The sequence below is a fragment of the Pelobates fuscus genome, chromosome 2 (assembly GCF_036172605.1).
Source record: "Pelobates fuscus isolate aPelFus1 chromosome 2, aPelFus1.pri, whole genome shotgun sequence".
NCBI classification, from domain to species: domain Eukaryota; kingdom Metazoa; phylum Chordata; class Amphibia; order Anura; family Pelobatidae; genus Pelobates; species Pelobates fuscus.
The window spans coordinates 57,514,879-57,532,001 of record NC_086318.1 but is presented as its reverse complement, the minus strand read 5'-3'; the positions used below and the strand labels follow the sequence as shown (position 1 = coordinate 57,532,001).

Sequence of the window (17,123 nt, the reverse complement as noted above, 5' to 3'; positions counted from 1 at the left end):
CAGCGCTACAAATCAGTACAAATATGACATTTAGATCTGCACATACTTCTGAAATGATTACTGCCAGGAAAACGCAACAGGCCCCACAGCTGTGCCAAAATAAAAAACAAAGGCCAATAAACAGTGCCCCCAGTTTCATTTTTTGCCACAGACAATATAAAATGTAAAATGAAACAATGCATCTTAAAAATGCAGTTTGTCTTGACCCCCAAAAGGTTAATATTTTCATCTAGCCATAGGGAATTCTGTTGTGCAGAGTAAAAACTGCTGTGTGTAAACGGTATCAGCTTATAAACCATTCACGGCAGTTCGGAATCCTGATTTTATTAAAGGACACAGAGGCTCCTATTATGCTTATTCTCTTTCTTTATTCCTCAGCAGCAAAAGAGAGAGATATTGTAAATATTCAACAAAATGTAAATAATAACATAATTTACCCCAAAGGGTTAACCATATATAACACATTAACAAATGAGTGTTCCAAGCATAACAGAGTCCCATGTGACCTTAAGCCACTCCTCTTTCTTTTGCTGCTGCCTCCTCAGCCAAGTACAATTTTTATATGTAATTTGCACTGTTTGGGCTAATTACCCTTTATTATCTGTTTACTTGTTACAGTTGTCACAATATCTTACTGCATTTCTTTCATTTTTATTTTATATTGTTCCCTATTTGCGCTTTGTATTCCCCTCCCTCCCTCCCCTCCTCCCTCTGTGGTCGGTTTGTTTATTTTCCAACCGGTTTCTCTCCTTCCTTGCATTATCTGATTGCCTCATACCTGAGGCTCCCCTAACGCCGGGTACCTTCCCTCTCCGCGGTCCCGACGGGTCGCGGCGCCAGCCGTGGCTAGTGCCGCTCGCGCATGCGCACATCGCGAGTGCGCATCGCGGCGGCCATCTTGCGATTGGCGATTTTGCCACGCTTTTACTAGAGATATTGGCAGCCAATTAAACCTGGGATTTCAACAGCCAATACGTTTCCACAATTCCACTAGACAGGAGCGAGAATGAGTGGGAATTCAACTTGAAATTTAAATTTAAGGCCAAAATAGGCAAAATGGAAACATTCTCCAAGGCTGCGATGCTTCCAGTTCAGCAATTCACTTTGAATTCCCAAAAATGTACACTTTAGCAAATAACCATGTTTCAGTTACCAGAGAATGTCAAATTCTCACCAGGCTCACCGTAAGAGCATGTTTGCTATATTTGCAGACTGACTGATCTATTCGGTTGATTTTTATTTTATAGCAGCTGAAGAGAATACCGGTATTTCTAACAAAGGAGTATAAATAGATACATGAATCTATCTATCTATCTATATATACACAGTATGCGTGCAGAAACATGCTGCTCTGTCCTCAATCTGAAGTCCAGGCCTTGCGAACGGTACTGCAGGCCCTTCCAGGGTGAAATTAATTTATAGTGTGCGTTTCAGAGCACGTTCTTTCCCATTATTTGTCTAATCCCTAACATCGAAAAGGCCCAGTGAGGGCAGTAACCAGCACAGGCACATTGTCAGCAGCAGTATTGCTTCAAATGACTGCAGTAAGAGGGTTATCCTGGCACTTCACAGAGGCTGTTATGTTCCCGTTGCAATGAGGAAAACAGGCTCTAGGCGACCAGGAATGTAAGTCTGAGCAGATTTGAAGATCATAATATGTTGGCTGACAAAGGCCTGTTTGCTCCCAAGAAAAAAATAAATAAAAAAAAATAAAAGAAGAGTCAGCTGACCTGCACAGTGATGAAAAAAAACAAAACAGGATTTTAGCAATGCTGAAGAGTCCAGTCTATGCAGCCAGGGCTCGGGTTTTATATGGATATGGACAATTTGTGCAAATTATAATCTCAAATGGCTGAAAAAAAGGTCACTATGGGCAATATTAACAGATAGAAAACTAGATACATACTTGGGCAAAACTGTTAAATGTGGATACATCTGGAACAAGTCTGTGGGTTCCCATGGCAATTGCTCCACAGTACAGGGGTACTCCAACCAGCATGACCACTTCTGCTTTTAGAAGTAGTCACGGTGGTAGTAGTTAATTTTGTGCAAAGATGACGTGCGTCGTGCACACACCTTGTGTGCTGGCAAGGGACGTAATTATATTCTTCACTTGCCAGCAATTCTGTGGACAAAGGACTGGTTGGAGGGAGGTTAGGTTTCTGCAACAAGAAGCCCAACCTCCATCTAGTCAGCCCTTTGTCCCCCCCACCCCTCATCACCCTCTGTTTGGCCCTCCCTCCTTAGCAATTGGGATATGGGTGCGCTTTAGCGGTAAGATGAGCTATCACTCCGCTCATGTTGCCACTTGTGAACACAGTGCGTATGTGCATTGGTCCAACAACATGAGGACGATATGGCTTGGCGAAGGAGAAGGCAGAGAGACAGAATAGAGGAGGACTTTGCCCTACGCTCATGGTTCACTAAACTGAGAATTTTCAAGAATTCAAAGTGAATTTCAAATTTAAGGCCAAAATAGCCAAACTGAAAGCACTAACTTTCCAGTGACCAACGATAGCTAATCTGTTAAATCTCTTCGAAAACCACACACAAAAAGAAGTATATAATTTTGCTCAAATCAATAAATCATTTTACTGGCCTTTCAGAAAAATGTATATATGGAAGTGATTATAACAAAAGGCTGTAATAGAACAGCATACATTTGGATGAGCGCAATGTAAAGGCCCGCTTATAGGGAGACTTGGGGAAAAAATACCATATGCATTTAAGTGATGATGGTATTTGCACTATTGTGAATTAATGCTAATTGGAATCAGAGAAGCAAAATAACACGTTTGCCGTCAGGGAAGCTTGATTCATGCTGTCTGCTTAACAGAGGCAGACTCTTCTTATTTAAGTAAGGTGTTTGATAACAATTCAATATACCTGTTCATAATCCACATCTGCTCGGAAACCACACTAGGCCAGGAACCAGATCTAGCTATTATACATTGATGGAAGTCTTAATAACACAATGGAGCTTTGTAACACTCACATACTGGTTCACAAATAGTTTGTTAATGTTCTCCATAAAACGATTTCACAGAATCCATACTTACAGACCAGATCATGTTGTGTTCTTTACTTTAAAGGAGAGTTTCTAAATCTTGTTGCCTATGATTAAGCACAGATATAACTAGCCCAAAACCTCCATGATACTTACCCCCAGAATTCCAGGACATACATAATGTCCTTACAACTCTAGTAATATCGAGATATCATACCCACCCGCAAATTAGATTTTTCACTGATGAAAGGTACATTTTTTAATCACTAGCTTTTGAAAACGAAAAGTAAAAAATACTTATACGGTAACTAGTAAAGTGCTAAATTACCAAATGATAATGTTTATTCTACACTCAGAAGTCCACCAGATCTAGTCTTTGGTATAAGAGAATGGCCTTGATTGACCTTGTAACGTCCCTTCTTATTATTTATGCCAGCTTGGAGCACTGCAAGTCATGGTCTGTGCTTCTGAAATTAAAGTTGCTTAATTACATAAGTATTTGGTGCGAATGAACAGAGAAGAAATGGAGAAATAATTATTATAAATACATCTGTGCCATAATTATTGGAATTGACCACCCTGCCGTGTTGCAAGTGGAAGATTTAATGTACAATAAAAACAATCACAGAAAATAAAAACACAACAAGCAAGTCAGTGAGTCACACCATTAGTTTTAATGCCAGTCTAACGCATGTACTCCAACCAGATGCTGATGCAGGGTTAGTAATGCTGAAGTTATCATGATTGCAGCATTGCTGCTTTTAATGCAATGAGATGCTAAAACACCACACCAAATGGCTGTGTTTACCGGAGTGCAGTGTGTGGGAGAAGATTGGCTCTCCGAAACATCCTCTTCGATTATGTCCTAGCAAAATAATGTTAACAGTCTGAAAACAGATTTTTTCACCAGAATAAAAAAAAAAATAATAAATACAAGAAACAAAAGAAAATAATGTTTCATGCTCGTTTTCCATTTCAAGTGAAAAAAATAAGAAAGAAAAAATTTATATTTTCATTCTGTTCGTAAAAAAACAAAACACCATCTATACCAATGCCATCTATAGTCAGGTGGTATGTATGGATTCCACATGCAAACCGTTTCTATTTTACTATTATCTTTTATTAGTTTAAGCCCTTAAGGACCAAACGTCTGGAATAAAAGGGAATCATGACATGTCACACATGTCATGTGTCCTTAAGGGGTTAAAAAGCCAGAGCTAGAGACACTAACGTGTAAATTCTCCTTACAGTAAATGGTAAAACAAAACATACTTTAAGATTCGTAACCCTGCCTTAACCCCTTAAGGACCAAACTTCTGGAATAAAAGGGAATCATGACATGTCACACAATCTAAGGAGGGACAGGTCTTGTGGGCCGCATGTTACAGATATTGGTTTGTAAAACATTAACTCCCTCATCTGCCTGAAAAAGTTCTTTTCTGACTCCTGCAAGACTAATAAAACAAATTGGAAATGTTCATAAATACACAAAAAGAGCAGCCCAGTGGGAAATGGGATTAGGGGTAGGCTGGGAAATTACATGGACAGTATTGGATCTAACATACTATAAAAAGATACAGAGCATGAAAGAGAAAACAAAGTAATATAAAACCACACACAATATCTACCAATAAATAAATAAATAAATAAATACAGCCCGGTATGGTCACAGCTTCACGATTTAATGACAATATTGAAATCTGGTGCTTACTGAATGCTGCCCATTATAATGGGTTCCTCTGTACAGGGTAGCTACGGATCACTCTGCCAAGTGCTCCCTTTCATTTTTGGTTAAAATATTTTGAAGTGCATTCATCAGAAAACGAATTAGCCATTCTTATAGTAATTTGACTTTACAATTATTCTGCCCCATTTTACAAACTCCATTTTGGCCTTATACAACACTGCCATTTTACTGTGAGCATGGCATGGAAATAGGCTGCATTATTATTATCATTATTATAATTTATATAGCGCCAACAGGTTCCGTAGTGCTTTACAATATTATAAGAGGGGGGATTCTTGACAATTACAAGAAAACTTACAGGAAAGATAAGTTAAAGAGGACCCTGCTCAGCGAGCTTACAGTCTAAAGGAGGTGGGGTGGGGAGGTTGCCCTTTAGGAGAGAGCAAGAGACAGGTATGTGAGGTAGAGGTTACTCTGGGAGGCCATAAGCTTCCCTAAAGAGATGGGTTTTAAGGCACTTCTTAAATGATTGAAGACTATTATAGTTAATTATAGTAAATTAACTTCAGTTCCCAAGTTATGTTACAGGGACATAGCTTATAATGCCATGCAACCAAATACACATGAAATCTGGAGATTTATGGCCTTTGAGGATCAGATTAAAAAGTCTCATGACTCTTGGGAGATGTGTTCCTAGCAAAGCTGTTGGCTCGACCAGATCGTTGGAACAGAGAAAAGACATGGACAGACCTGGCACAAATACTACACTGAGCTTGAGAAAGACCTCATAGGTCAAAATGTTGCTGCTTGTCATTTAGCTAAAAAAAAAAATGCCTACTTGAACCTTGCAGTGTACCTGGGACCTAGGTTTAGTTGCACCCTGGTTCAGAGTGATGGGATTGAGCGCAGTTCCTAATTTACCTTACAAATCCTACACTATGGCCAAAAATGAGACTTCCCATGACACACCTATAATATGACGGGCAGTTTTACTTTGACGTTAAATAACACATACAGGTGATACTCGAAAAATGAGAATATCGTGCAAAAGTTCATTTATTTCAGAAATGCAACGTAAAAGGGGAAACTAATATATGAGATAGACGCATTACATGCAAAGCAAGATAGTTCAAGCCGTGATTTGTCATAAGTGCGATGATTATGGCTTACCGCTCATGAAAACCCCAAATCCACAATCTCCGTAAATTAGAATATTGTGAAAAGGTGCAATATTCTAGGCTCACAGTGTTCCACTCTAATCAGCTAAGTAAGCCATAACACCTGCAAAGGGTTTCTGAGCCTTTAAATGGTCTCTCAGTCTGGTTCAGTAGGAATCACAATCATGGGGAAGACTGCTGACCTGACAGTTGTGCAGAAAACCATCATTGACACCCTCCATAAGGAGGGAAAGCCTCAAAAGGTAATTGCGAAGGAAGTTGGATGTTCCCAAAGTGCTGTATCAAAGCACATTAATAGAAAGTTATGTGAAAGGTAAAAGTGTGGAAGATGACCGCAGCCTGCAGAGGATTGTCAGGAAAAGGCCATTCAAATGTGTTGGGGACTTTCACAAGGAGTGGGCTGAGGCTGGAGTCAGTGCATCAAGAGCCACCACACACAGACAGATCCTGGACATGGGCTTCAGATTTCGTATTCCTCTTGTCAAGCCGCTGCTGAACAACAAACAACGTCAGAAGCGTCTTACCTGGGCTAAGGAAAAACAGACCTGGTCTGTTGCTCAGTGGTCCAACGTCCTCTTTTCTGATGAGAGCAACTTTTGCATCTCATTTGGAAACCAAGGACCCAGATTCTGGAGGAAGAATGGAGAGGCACACACTGCAAGATGCTTGAAGTCCAGTGTGAAGTTTCCACAGTCTGTGTTGATTTGGTGTTGGTCCACTGTGCTTCATTAAGTCCAGGGTCAACTCAGCCGTCTACCAGGAGATTTTGGAAGACTTCATGCTGCCTTCCGCAGACGAGCTTCATGGGGATGCTGACTTCATTTTCCAGCAGGACTTGGCACCTGCCCACACTGCCAAAAGCACCAAAGCCTGGTTCAATGACCGTGGGATTACTGTGCTTGATTGGCCAGCAAACTCGCCTGACCTGAACCAAGAGAAAGATGAGAGACATGAGACCGAACAATGCAGAAGAGCTGAAGGCCGCTTTTGAAGCATCCTGGCTTCCATGACACCTCAGCAGTGCCACAGGCTGCTAGCTTCCATGCCACGCCGCATTGAGGCAGTAATTGCTGCAAAAGGGGCCCAAACCAAGTATTGAGTCCATATGCATGCTTATACTTTTCAGAGGTCGGATATTGTTCTATGTATACTCCTGGTTTTATTGATTGCATGTAATATTCTAATTTACGGAGATTGTGGATTTGGGGTTTTCATGAGCTGTAAGCCATAATCATCGCACTTATGACAAATCACGGCTTGAACTATCTTGCTTTGCATGTAATGTGTCTATCTCATATATTAGTTTCCCTTTTTACGTTGCATTACTGAAATAAATGAACGTATTCAAATTTTTCGAGTATCACCTGTATAATTCTCTTTATCATAGTACTTTATGCATAAGAGGGCTTGCTGTGCAAATGGTTCATCACTCTTGCAGCACTGAGGCCACAGTGCAGCACACAGAAAGGCCAAAAATCCTATCCTATGATTTTTGTATACACTGAATCGCAACAATGATTGCGGTAAAGCATCTCTTCGGAAAGGATCTCACATACTAAACCACCCAGTGCTTGATTAAGTTCCACAGATTGGTTTCAGAGAGTGCCATAACTCAATATAATTTACAGGCTTCTGGATTACTGCATGGAAGCCATGTTTACAACAGACGCATGTATTAGACGGCTGCGTTATTTTCCTCAGAAGACATTGATTTTGTCATTATCTTTCCTCTACTGATAAGGCCTTATTTTGGAGCGCTGCTGGGAGACGTACCGCTAATGCCATTTTGTGCAGTCTGCACATTCTATCATCCAATGATTACACCATTTCCCCTCAAGACTTTAACCAGTAAGTCACTATCTCCAGATACACAGATGGTGCACTTCAATTTACAGCAGCCATTAGAAAAATAAATATCTGAGGAGATCTGATCCTCTAATTTGATTAATACTTGTAAGCAAAATAATACAATTCTATTTCTAGCCCAATTCTGAAGCATTTTTAGCAATAAGTACTAAATCTATATGAAAGTCCTGTTTCATTTAAGCATTGTGTTATCAAACTACAATTAAATATATAGTTGCAAATGATCATGCATCCGCTGCTATAACGGTGGGATCAGGAAGTGGAGGATACCGGCAGATTTGAGGATCTGGAGGTGGATATGGTGAAAGCTAGGGAACGCACCACACGCAGATGGCACTATTGGGCTGGAGTTCCTCTCCCACCTGGAGACTGCCCCATACCTACTCATGCAGTTATCCACAATACATGGACCCTGCTTGGGGTCGAGGTATCCATATAACCTGACAAAGACCTCCGAATCAAACGGCTCTCCAACCTACCTACCCTCCCCACCCCTGTTTTTTTTATTCCCCTTTTACCCTCTCCCCTTTTCGCTTCTTCATACCCCTGTAGGATGCTGCAGCCATTTTTATTGCCCCACATGCAACTTTCTAATCAGAACCCACTATATTGAACTGAGGATGACATGTCACTACTATAGTATCTGTAAAAAGGAATATTACGGTACTATGAAAGCTGCCAATTATCAGTGAGGATGTTTTTTCCCAACATACAGGATTGGTTGGAATGTGTAAGAGAAGAGAAAAATATAGAATATGTTAGCACCATGATAATAATAATCCCCAAACAGTTTACATATAGCAAGAAGTGAAGGATAAAATGTTAAAACCAACCCATATATTTGCTTTAAATTTGTACTAGAACAGCAAGGATAATATATAAATAATTGTTCTGAGACAATGTTCTAAACGTGGAACAATTAAAAAAGCAAGCCAATGGTTTCCATGGTTTTAGTTCCATTATTAGAACTTCACCCCAGAATTGTTCATTATACATAATACCTAATGTTTAGATCATTTGCATACTCTAAATACCTGTCATATACCATTAAATACTGTTCAGATTACAGAATTCCATTATGGCAATTTTAAAAAGGAAAGCAATTGGTTCTTCATCACTACAGAAAACATATTAGTACACAAAATAACACCATCTTATCCAAAAACAAACTCTTCTTTATAGACAGAGAAAAGGAAAAAATAAGTGGTGTTAATTAACAGGAAGCAGTTATAGGCAGCCTCTTGCATTCCAGATATATCCAATAAAAGTCTCGATGGAATGTATGAGGGAGACTATCCTTGCCGAGAGGGTGCAGAGCTCATTAGCAAAGATTCCATCACCCAGTTAGTGTTAAACGCATCATTCACAATACTTACTAAGCCACTGCTCTGATCTCTGGACATATTGGGTTTTACGGATGGACGTGACATGGGATGTTGGGGATTGCCAGGGTAATACCTTGGCATGTAAACATGAGGTGCAAAGAATGGCTATGGAAAAGAAAACAAAAACATGCAGAAACAAAATAAAAACAAATAAACAACAAAAATAGGAATGATAACAAATGAAACAATGTAATCATAAAGAGGTTTGACATTTCCATTTCACCATAACATTTCTCTAGGGCAGCTTACCCACCGTTCTTTAAGAAACTCTTTATCCAATAAGTAATTATTTAATATGTCACAAGGGTCTGTTTAATATGAAAATATCTATCGGTTTAGAAACCCTCCATGTTTTAATTAGGGGAATAGGACTTTAAAAGGTGATTTCTTTTTTTTTTTTGAATTCTTTATTTATTATGACAGTCATAACAGAAACATCACAGGAGCACTATGCACTTCACGACATTGGCTGCATACATAATACGCAGGGTTCACCCATTCTATCAAAGCATGTATGGGCGGGGGCTGCCTAATGGAATGCCTCCACCTTGTTCCCTGTTCTGTATAGTTAAAGCGCATAGCTGTCCACCGACATAGTGAGCCATAGGCTGTCAGTTTTTATTTTTGGGAATAACTAAAAGGGTGTATAGAAATTAAGAAAAACGCAGAACCCTCCATCCATGGCAACCTGTGTGACCTGTTTGTGGGATGAGGACGTGTCCCCTATAAGAGTGAGTACCCTAGCTGCCGGGTCGTCTCTGGGCGGCCAATGCCCGTTTATCTCGGGCTGCATCGTATAAGAGCGTCATCAGGCCCTCCTGTGCCTTAATTTGTGTGCTGGGTGTGCCGCTCACAGTCCCCACTAGGAGGCTACCTTTACCTGTATACAGGTGTACACATAGATAGTGAGGGTGAAGAAAGAGTCGAGAGGAAAAGAGGGGGGAGGGGAGGGGGGGCACCAAGGGCGTTATCCTTTTTAGTTGCCTGTCCTGCGGTCTCCAGGACCACCAGACGGTTTAACCTAAAGGGCTATCCTCCCAAGGAGCCCAAGTTTTCAGGAATCGGGTATGGGTACCCCTGACTCTTGCTGTCAGATCTTCCATCAGGTGTACTTCCCTGATTCTATTGATGACACTTGAAATCGGTGGGGGGGCCGTCTTAAGCCATTCCGCTGCCACTGCCCTCCTAGCCGCTAGAGTTATATTATGTATGAGTTTTTGTTCATGTCTGGTCCACCCATCTATCGTTCTACTGAGTAGGTATACCCATGGGTCCAGGGGGGGAGCCCTAAAAAAGGTGATTTCTAATTTGAATACATTCTATGGGGATCAAACTGCATTACATGTCACTATGTAGTATAAACTGACAAATAACCCTCACTGTCAGAATAGCACATGGTTCACTGCCATCTGGCAATGAAAGGGTTAAACACAGACCGTCTCCAGCAAATAATCACTGGACACTTAAGAATCAGTACTGCAGGATCTTGCCTCAAATGATGTACTGTGGCTTGAGACACGTGACTTACAAACTCAGGAAAAACTGCTCACTACTTCATGACACTAACTTCACGCTCAAACTATTTTTATATGTCTTCTAAATGGCCACACATCTCACAGCTGTGATAGTTGGTCTCTGAAGACTATGACGGTCATGTAATGGCAGGATCAAAGTGAGTGTTAGCTACATATGGAACTCTACCTAAAGCACGTGTGGGTATTGTTGATGAGGAAGCTCCATGGAATGATGCTACAGTAATAACTGCAGAATGTCATGTTCAGTTGGCAGAATGGCTGCCATTTTACTTCCATCTGCTGGTGGTGATGTCGGCAGGTCAGTCATCATCACTGCTCATCCGATTAAAACCACAGAGAGAAGAAGAGGACTTCCATGAACAACTCTAAGTGACAAAATCTCCCTGAACAACCATTTCAATGTACGAGGGATTTGCTGGGACGTACAAACATTGAAATCTTTCTGTCACCCTGAGTGGGCTACAGTATACTCCCAATTCAATGACAAGAAAAGATAAGAACAGAAAGATGGGGAGATGCTGGGTGTGTGGGGACTCTGCCATATGTGGACCTTTATCAAGAATAAGTCAGACTAATAAATCAATACAACATACAATGTCAGAGGTTTCTAATTCACCAAGGAGGAAAATAAAAAAGCGGAAGGCAAAGAGTAACTGATGAACGAGACAGGAAATGGGGAAAAATATAGAGATTTGATGACAACGCAGCAGGCTAGGGCTTTTAATATTACAATGTTGCTACGCTGCATTTAGAAAAATAACAAAAAAAAAAAATGAAAAATAAATAATTAAACAATCCAACAGTATTTTCAGATAAATGCCTTCTTTAAACAGGAAGACACAAGAAGGATGAGGAGGGTGTGTCTGACTATTGTTTTAATGGGGATCTACCATCCTGACAAGTCACATTTAGAAGGAAGACCAAAAACCATTTCCTCCATTAAAGCGTTTCTTGTAGACTCACTGATTTCCATGTTTTCACTACATTTTACTTGCACACCCTTTGACAGAGCTCCTCACACTTGCTTGTGATTAGCCATCAGGGAAAGGAGATGCACGATCTTATGTAGCAATGACAGAAATATAATAAGGGGTGACCGAAAATACAACCTACATCTACCAAATACATTTGATCAACCGTTATATAAAAGATATACCCTGCACTGTAACAATGGCTATTTAACACACACATACACAGAGCACATTAAGAAGATTGAATGACGCAGGTCTGATTCTGCCAAAATGTAATGTGATTTAAACAAGGGGCACAAGATGTCCTTGAGAGTCTCTGTAAGCTGAGTCAGCAAACAACTGGATTTATTATAAATTGTCGCCAATTATACAGATTTCCTTTTCGTGAAAGGGAAATAAGCCCAGAAACTATCTATAATGAATTGATCTGCAACCAAACTACTTACAGCTCATAGATTCCCCTCCCCCCCAACAAATTACTTTGCTTTCCAAAACTCACTTCCTTATTCCTCACTATCTTGCAAATGTTATCTGCACTACCTGAATACCAAGAATCCTAAATATGAATATTCAGGTAGATATGCAAATTAGTGTTTATGCAGGGACGTATTTCTCATCTCCACGGTCCCTTTGCATTCCTCATATGTTTTATGTATTGGATTGAGTGTCGCCATTAGTTTAATGTCATTTGATTAGTGGCTGTCCTTCGTACCTGCTTGCCAACTGAACTATTATCTGGTCCAGGTGATGTATCAAGAAAGAGCTAGACCCGAGAGCCACTAATGCTTTTGTAAAGGTAGTATTTTGAAGCAGGACAGGCAGAGGGATTGATACTTGCATGGGAGAAGCTGGATGAGCATAGGGGCCAATATCTGCCATGGAAGACCAGCACTCCCAAAGGCCAGCCCACCTGGGGAAGCTGTAGCTGCTGGCTTCACCCCTGTCTCGGTAAGGATCTACAGCTATGGAATCACTAATGTACTTCATATGCAAGGCCCCTCAGGTATGAGTTACGGGCTGGGGGAAGAGGGGATTTAACTTTTAGCATCAAAGCACCCATTAGATAGCTGGACTTAATAACTCATATCAAAAACAAAACAGCTATGATAACTGATATTTCTGTTACTTTAGGAAAGGATTCCTAAGGAAGTAAATCTGGCATTATTTGTAAGGTGAATCTACTTCTCTACTGCTACATTACAGTAAAAAGAGAAAACATCGTATAAGTTTAGATAGATACTACAGTGCTGATTCCATACAGTGCTGGCCTCTACAACAACAACATTAAGAAGATAGCCGTAACTACTTTAATTTTTTAACCCGTTCACAAATGGCACCCATAAAAAGGAGGAGATGTGGATATGGAGGGGGTAACTATTCTTACCCGGTTGTAGAAGGGATGTTGAGGCCCAGTCATACCACTGTAGTAGCTGCTTGGTGGTTGAGGAGATATGACTCCTGCAGGGAATGGCCCGTTAAAGGACGTTGAAGAGCACACAGAGGATGGCTGGCTGAAAACAGATGTTGCTCGCGGAGGCGCTTCTTGCAAGGGCAATGTGGGATAACCAAACCCTCCAATATTCATCTGTTCCCTGGCTGCACGTACATCTGGAACAGTTATGGATACATTTATTTTTAAATTCTTTATTTTCGTCGTGCACATATGACAGTACAAGCATGCCTTGCCACAGCAGCAATAGAACACATAAGAATTACATATAACTGAGAACAGTGTGGTGGCTGTGGGACTGCACAAGGTTTATATTTTGTAGGACAATATAGATTTTATAGGAACATATGTAGTAGATAACAGAAAAGTAGAATACTGCATCGAATTCCCACCCCGGAACTAAGAAAAATGTTCGTGGAGGGGGTACTGAAGGGCATGGTGCAGCCTGTGCCTCCAGTGTATTATATGCTAACCGAGAGGAGTTGGACCTCTGTTTTTCAAGGGGGCTAAAGACACCACCTATGAACGGCTGGTATATGTAGGATAACATAGTTAAGTAGCGGGGGGGGGAGAATTCGTAGGGTTCTTATGACCATTAGGGGTGCCTGATAGGCAGTGTTAAGGCACTTTGAAGTGTGAATCAGAGCCAATTACTCGCTCATAACCAAAACTGTAAAATTAATAAACAGAATTTTTTAAGTTACGAGAACAGTCCTGTAGCAGTGTGCGTTTTGTGCACAGCAGTGAGGCCTTCGGCGCTGTCAGTGCACCGGCACTGGAGACTAATATATTACTCAAAGAATCCATGTGTTTATTAATAAAAAAAAAAAAATCTTTGGAATCGGCGCCTCTTAAAAAAAAAACTAAAACCTCTTAGTGTGACCAGGAACCAGTGTTAATTTTGGTGGCGAATTTCAATTTAGTTTTAATCATAGTCTTTTGACTAAAAAGCCATTTTAGTTTTAGTCGTATTTAAGTCATCTGAATTGTTTTAGTTTTAGTCAACTAAATCCAGTAGATTTTAGTCGACATGACAAAAAACGGGTTTAGTTAAAGCCTCTATCGGTCCTCTTTTGCCCCTTCCCCAGCCCCTCTGTGCCCCTTTGTGTCAAGATTTGACTAAAATTGTCAACAAAATTAACACTGCCTGGTACCCACTGATATCACATTTATTAAGTGAAATTATCTATCCATCTAGACACATCATAACGGTAGAATACTAAAAGCAAACAATCTCTTCTTAAACGTGAAATGAAGATTTGAACAGCTTTTAAGATAATCCCCCGTTTCCAGTTGTCCACCTTTCAGCCCTTTAATAGGGTGGCACAAATATAATAGGCAGACACCTGAAATCTTCCACAGCGGTACACTTTTTATAGGTGTATAATTATATAGCTATAGCAAAACAAGGACTTAGATGTGAATTAATCTACCTCTAAACTCAGAGCCTCTTGAATAGGCATTTTACCAAAAGGGCATCTTCAGGGTCACTCACTAAGCTCCAAATTTGTCAAGGCAAATTTGGAAAATCAATAATCTAGTAAATAGTAGGGCAGTGTGTGTTGCCTTTTACAAGTTTCCCTTTAATCCATTTAACAAACTATCAAGTGTTTTCAAATTTGTTTATGAAGTAAATATATACCGTATATATTATTGCTCAAATTTCTCTGTAGAGTTAAACCAGAGCAACTAAAAAGTGAAGAACATTTAACAAGTTAGAATTTTATGAAAACAGACATCAAAATGATCTCTTGTCCCGCTACTCTAGTGGTTACTCTTATATAGACACAATGTCACGAATTGTATCACTCAAGTCTCGTTTTGCACTTTCTCTCCCCCTACCCCCCCCCCCCCCCCATCCCTTATTTTCAGCATTGTACTGTGTTATGTACTCCTCTGATCCAATTATTTAAAACAGGTAGTTTATATTTTTGTTTTGTCCTTGGATCTTAGTTTAGGAATTGTTTTGCTCTACAAGATTTCTTTTTAACAAAAAAAAAAAGAAAAAAAAAAAAAGGAAAGACAACAAAAAAAATGGACTTGTAAAAAATAAATGATTAATGAAACTGTTTAATTAACAGTTACACCTCCACATAAACTCATTCAGTTCCATCACTATATCACCAAGAGTCTGCCTGATATTATTTTCCAAATAAATCTATAGAATTTTACAGATTAGACAAGAAACCAACACACTCTAGTTTGTTTTAGCCACATGAATCATGGGCAGACTGTCACGCCAAGGGTGCATAATTCATTGTAGCACAATAGAATATTGCCATTTAATGTAATCTGTGTAGTGCATATATGGATTGGTCACTTGGTTGCAAGGTCAGATGACAGAAGGGATAATGTAAATTGCACAGGAATGTGAAAGGGGTCAGATGGATGGATGAATTCACACATAAGTGGCCTGGAAGTCTGGTTTAAATATAAAACTAGCTGACTTCAGCCATATGGCCTCTACCTTTTAAATGAAGAGTTGATTTATTTGATATGTTAATGATCATTAGCTTTCAAAAAAAAAAAAATGGGTGGTGTTAAGGGGGACTTTATCATTATTTCCGGTCTAGTGCAGACAAATAGTGAAAGTTAACCTTTTCACCACCACAACTACGTTCACGCACACTCTTGAAGAAGGGGGCGTTCGTGACACAGACAATGTTTCAGGTGTGCAATGATCAACATGTAGCCTGCAGAGGATTTTGACTCCCACGAGCCTAAGGTCACCTATTCCTGATAAACAGATTTGTAGTCTAGCAGATCTGAACTGAACATTTTGCCATTTAAGATGGTTACACGCAGTTCCATTTTCCTTTTTGGAACAAACTAGCCCCCACCCCTTGATGAAACACATATTCACACTATATGCTTCATATGGCCTGTTTAAAATGAAATATGATTAGATCCTGTTTTGGTGTTAGTGAGAGACCAATGTGTGAAAGAGGAAATGGTATATGCAGTTCTGATTGTGTGATCTTATTTTAAAATTTAGATTAAAAAAAAAAAAAAAGCCAAAGACATAACTAGAGTATCAAGCCACAACATAAAAACATGGAATAAAAAGCATGTAACACCTTGCATGTAACAATGTATACCTGTTACTTGGGACCAAAGGCTGTGAATTCAGAGCATGAGCCGTGATAACAGGCTATTTTATACAACTGCAGACATGGAATGTGTACTATATGCTTCAATATACTGAAGATTACAGATAAAGATGTGTGTTATTAATAGGTCCCCCAAACAACATGAAAAACACACCTGTTTCTGCTTTCTCGATATTAAACTTTTTGTATTTAACTGACAATTGTATGCTGGTTAGGGGTTTCTATTTTGGCAATATTTCACAGTCTTTCATTTTCCCTCATCTCCAACGGTCACCCACCCCTTTTCCTTTCCCCTCCCTCTTGAGCCACAGCTGAGTTATTTTAGAGAATGTATGTAATGCATAATGTAATTTAACGTAGCAAATCCACATACAAAAAATTGTAAATAGGTTCTCTCTGTTTTATAGTGTAAAATATGTAAATTGGTTACTGTGTATTTATATTGTCTGGTATCCTAAAATAAATATTTTTTTTTTTTTTTAAATAGAAGAAAAAATACTTTTGAGTAAAATTGTCAAGGTGTCTAATGTTAGCTATACACTGTGCTGATGAGATTAAAAGCAAATGTTCAGATGAAACTATATGAATAGCAGAAAACCAATTTGTTGTAATAGATTCATGTTTCTGCCCTCCTAAAGCAACACTGTAGTGGTTATGGTGTCTGAAGTGTTCATTTAAGTGGGGACCGTTATATTTAGCCTGAAAGAGAGTCCTCTAAATAAAGTCAAACAGCAGCCATTTGAATTACAGTAAGCAAATCTGGTTATTTCACCTGAATTTGCACTACCATTTAGTTACTTATAAAAATCATTCAATTCTCTAAAATAGTTTGCTAATTTGGCTACTTATAAAGAGTAATTGAATTTGTTTGATTTGCTTGAACTAATTCTCCTGACAGGGCCCAGGAAAACTATACCCATAAGTCTTAGCCCCC

At 39.6% G+C, this 17,123-nt stretch overlaps 1 protein-coding gene across 3 annotated transcripts in view; it reads right to left on the bottom strand.

Annotated features, from left to right (window-relative positions):
• The window catches only part of KIDINS220 (kinase D interacting substrate 220), a 124,980-nt gene that overhangs the window by 14,173 nt on the left and 93,684 nt on the right, over positions 1-17,123 (bottom strand). Inside the window, exons 24-26 of one of the 3 annotated variants that reach the window (XM_063442189.1) lie at positions 13,014-13,237; positions 9,115-9,228; positions 3,816-3,872 (exon numbers count right to left, since the gene is read on the bottom strand). In XM_063442189.1, the coding sequence (XP_063298259.1) occupies positions 3,816-3,872; positions 9,115-9,228; positions 13,014-13,237 (395 nt within the window). The remainder of the gene's footprint in view (positions 1-3,815; positions 3,873-9,114; positions 9,229-13,013; positions 13,238-17,123) is intronic. The other 2 variants (XM_063442190.1, XM_063442191.1) reach the window with 2 other exon arrangements.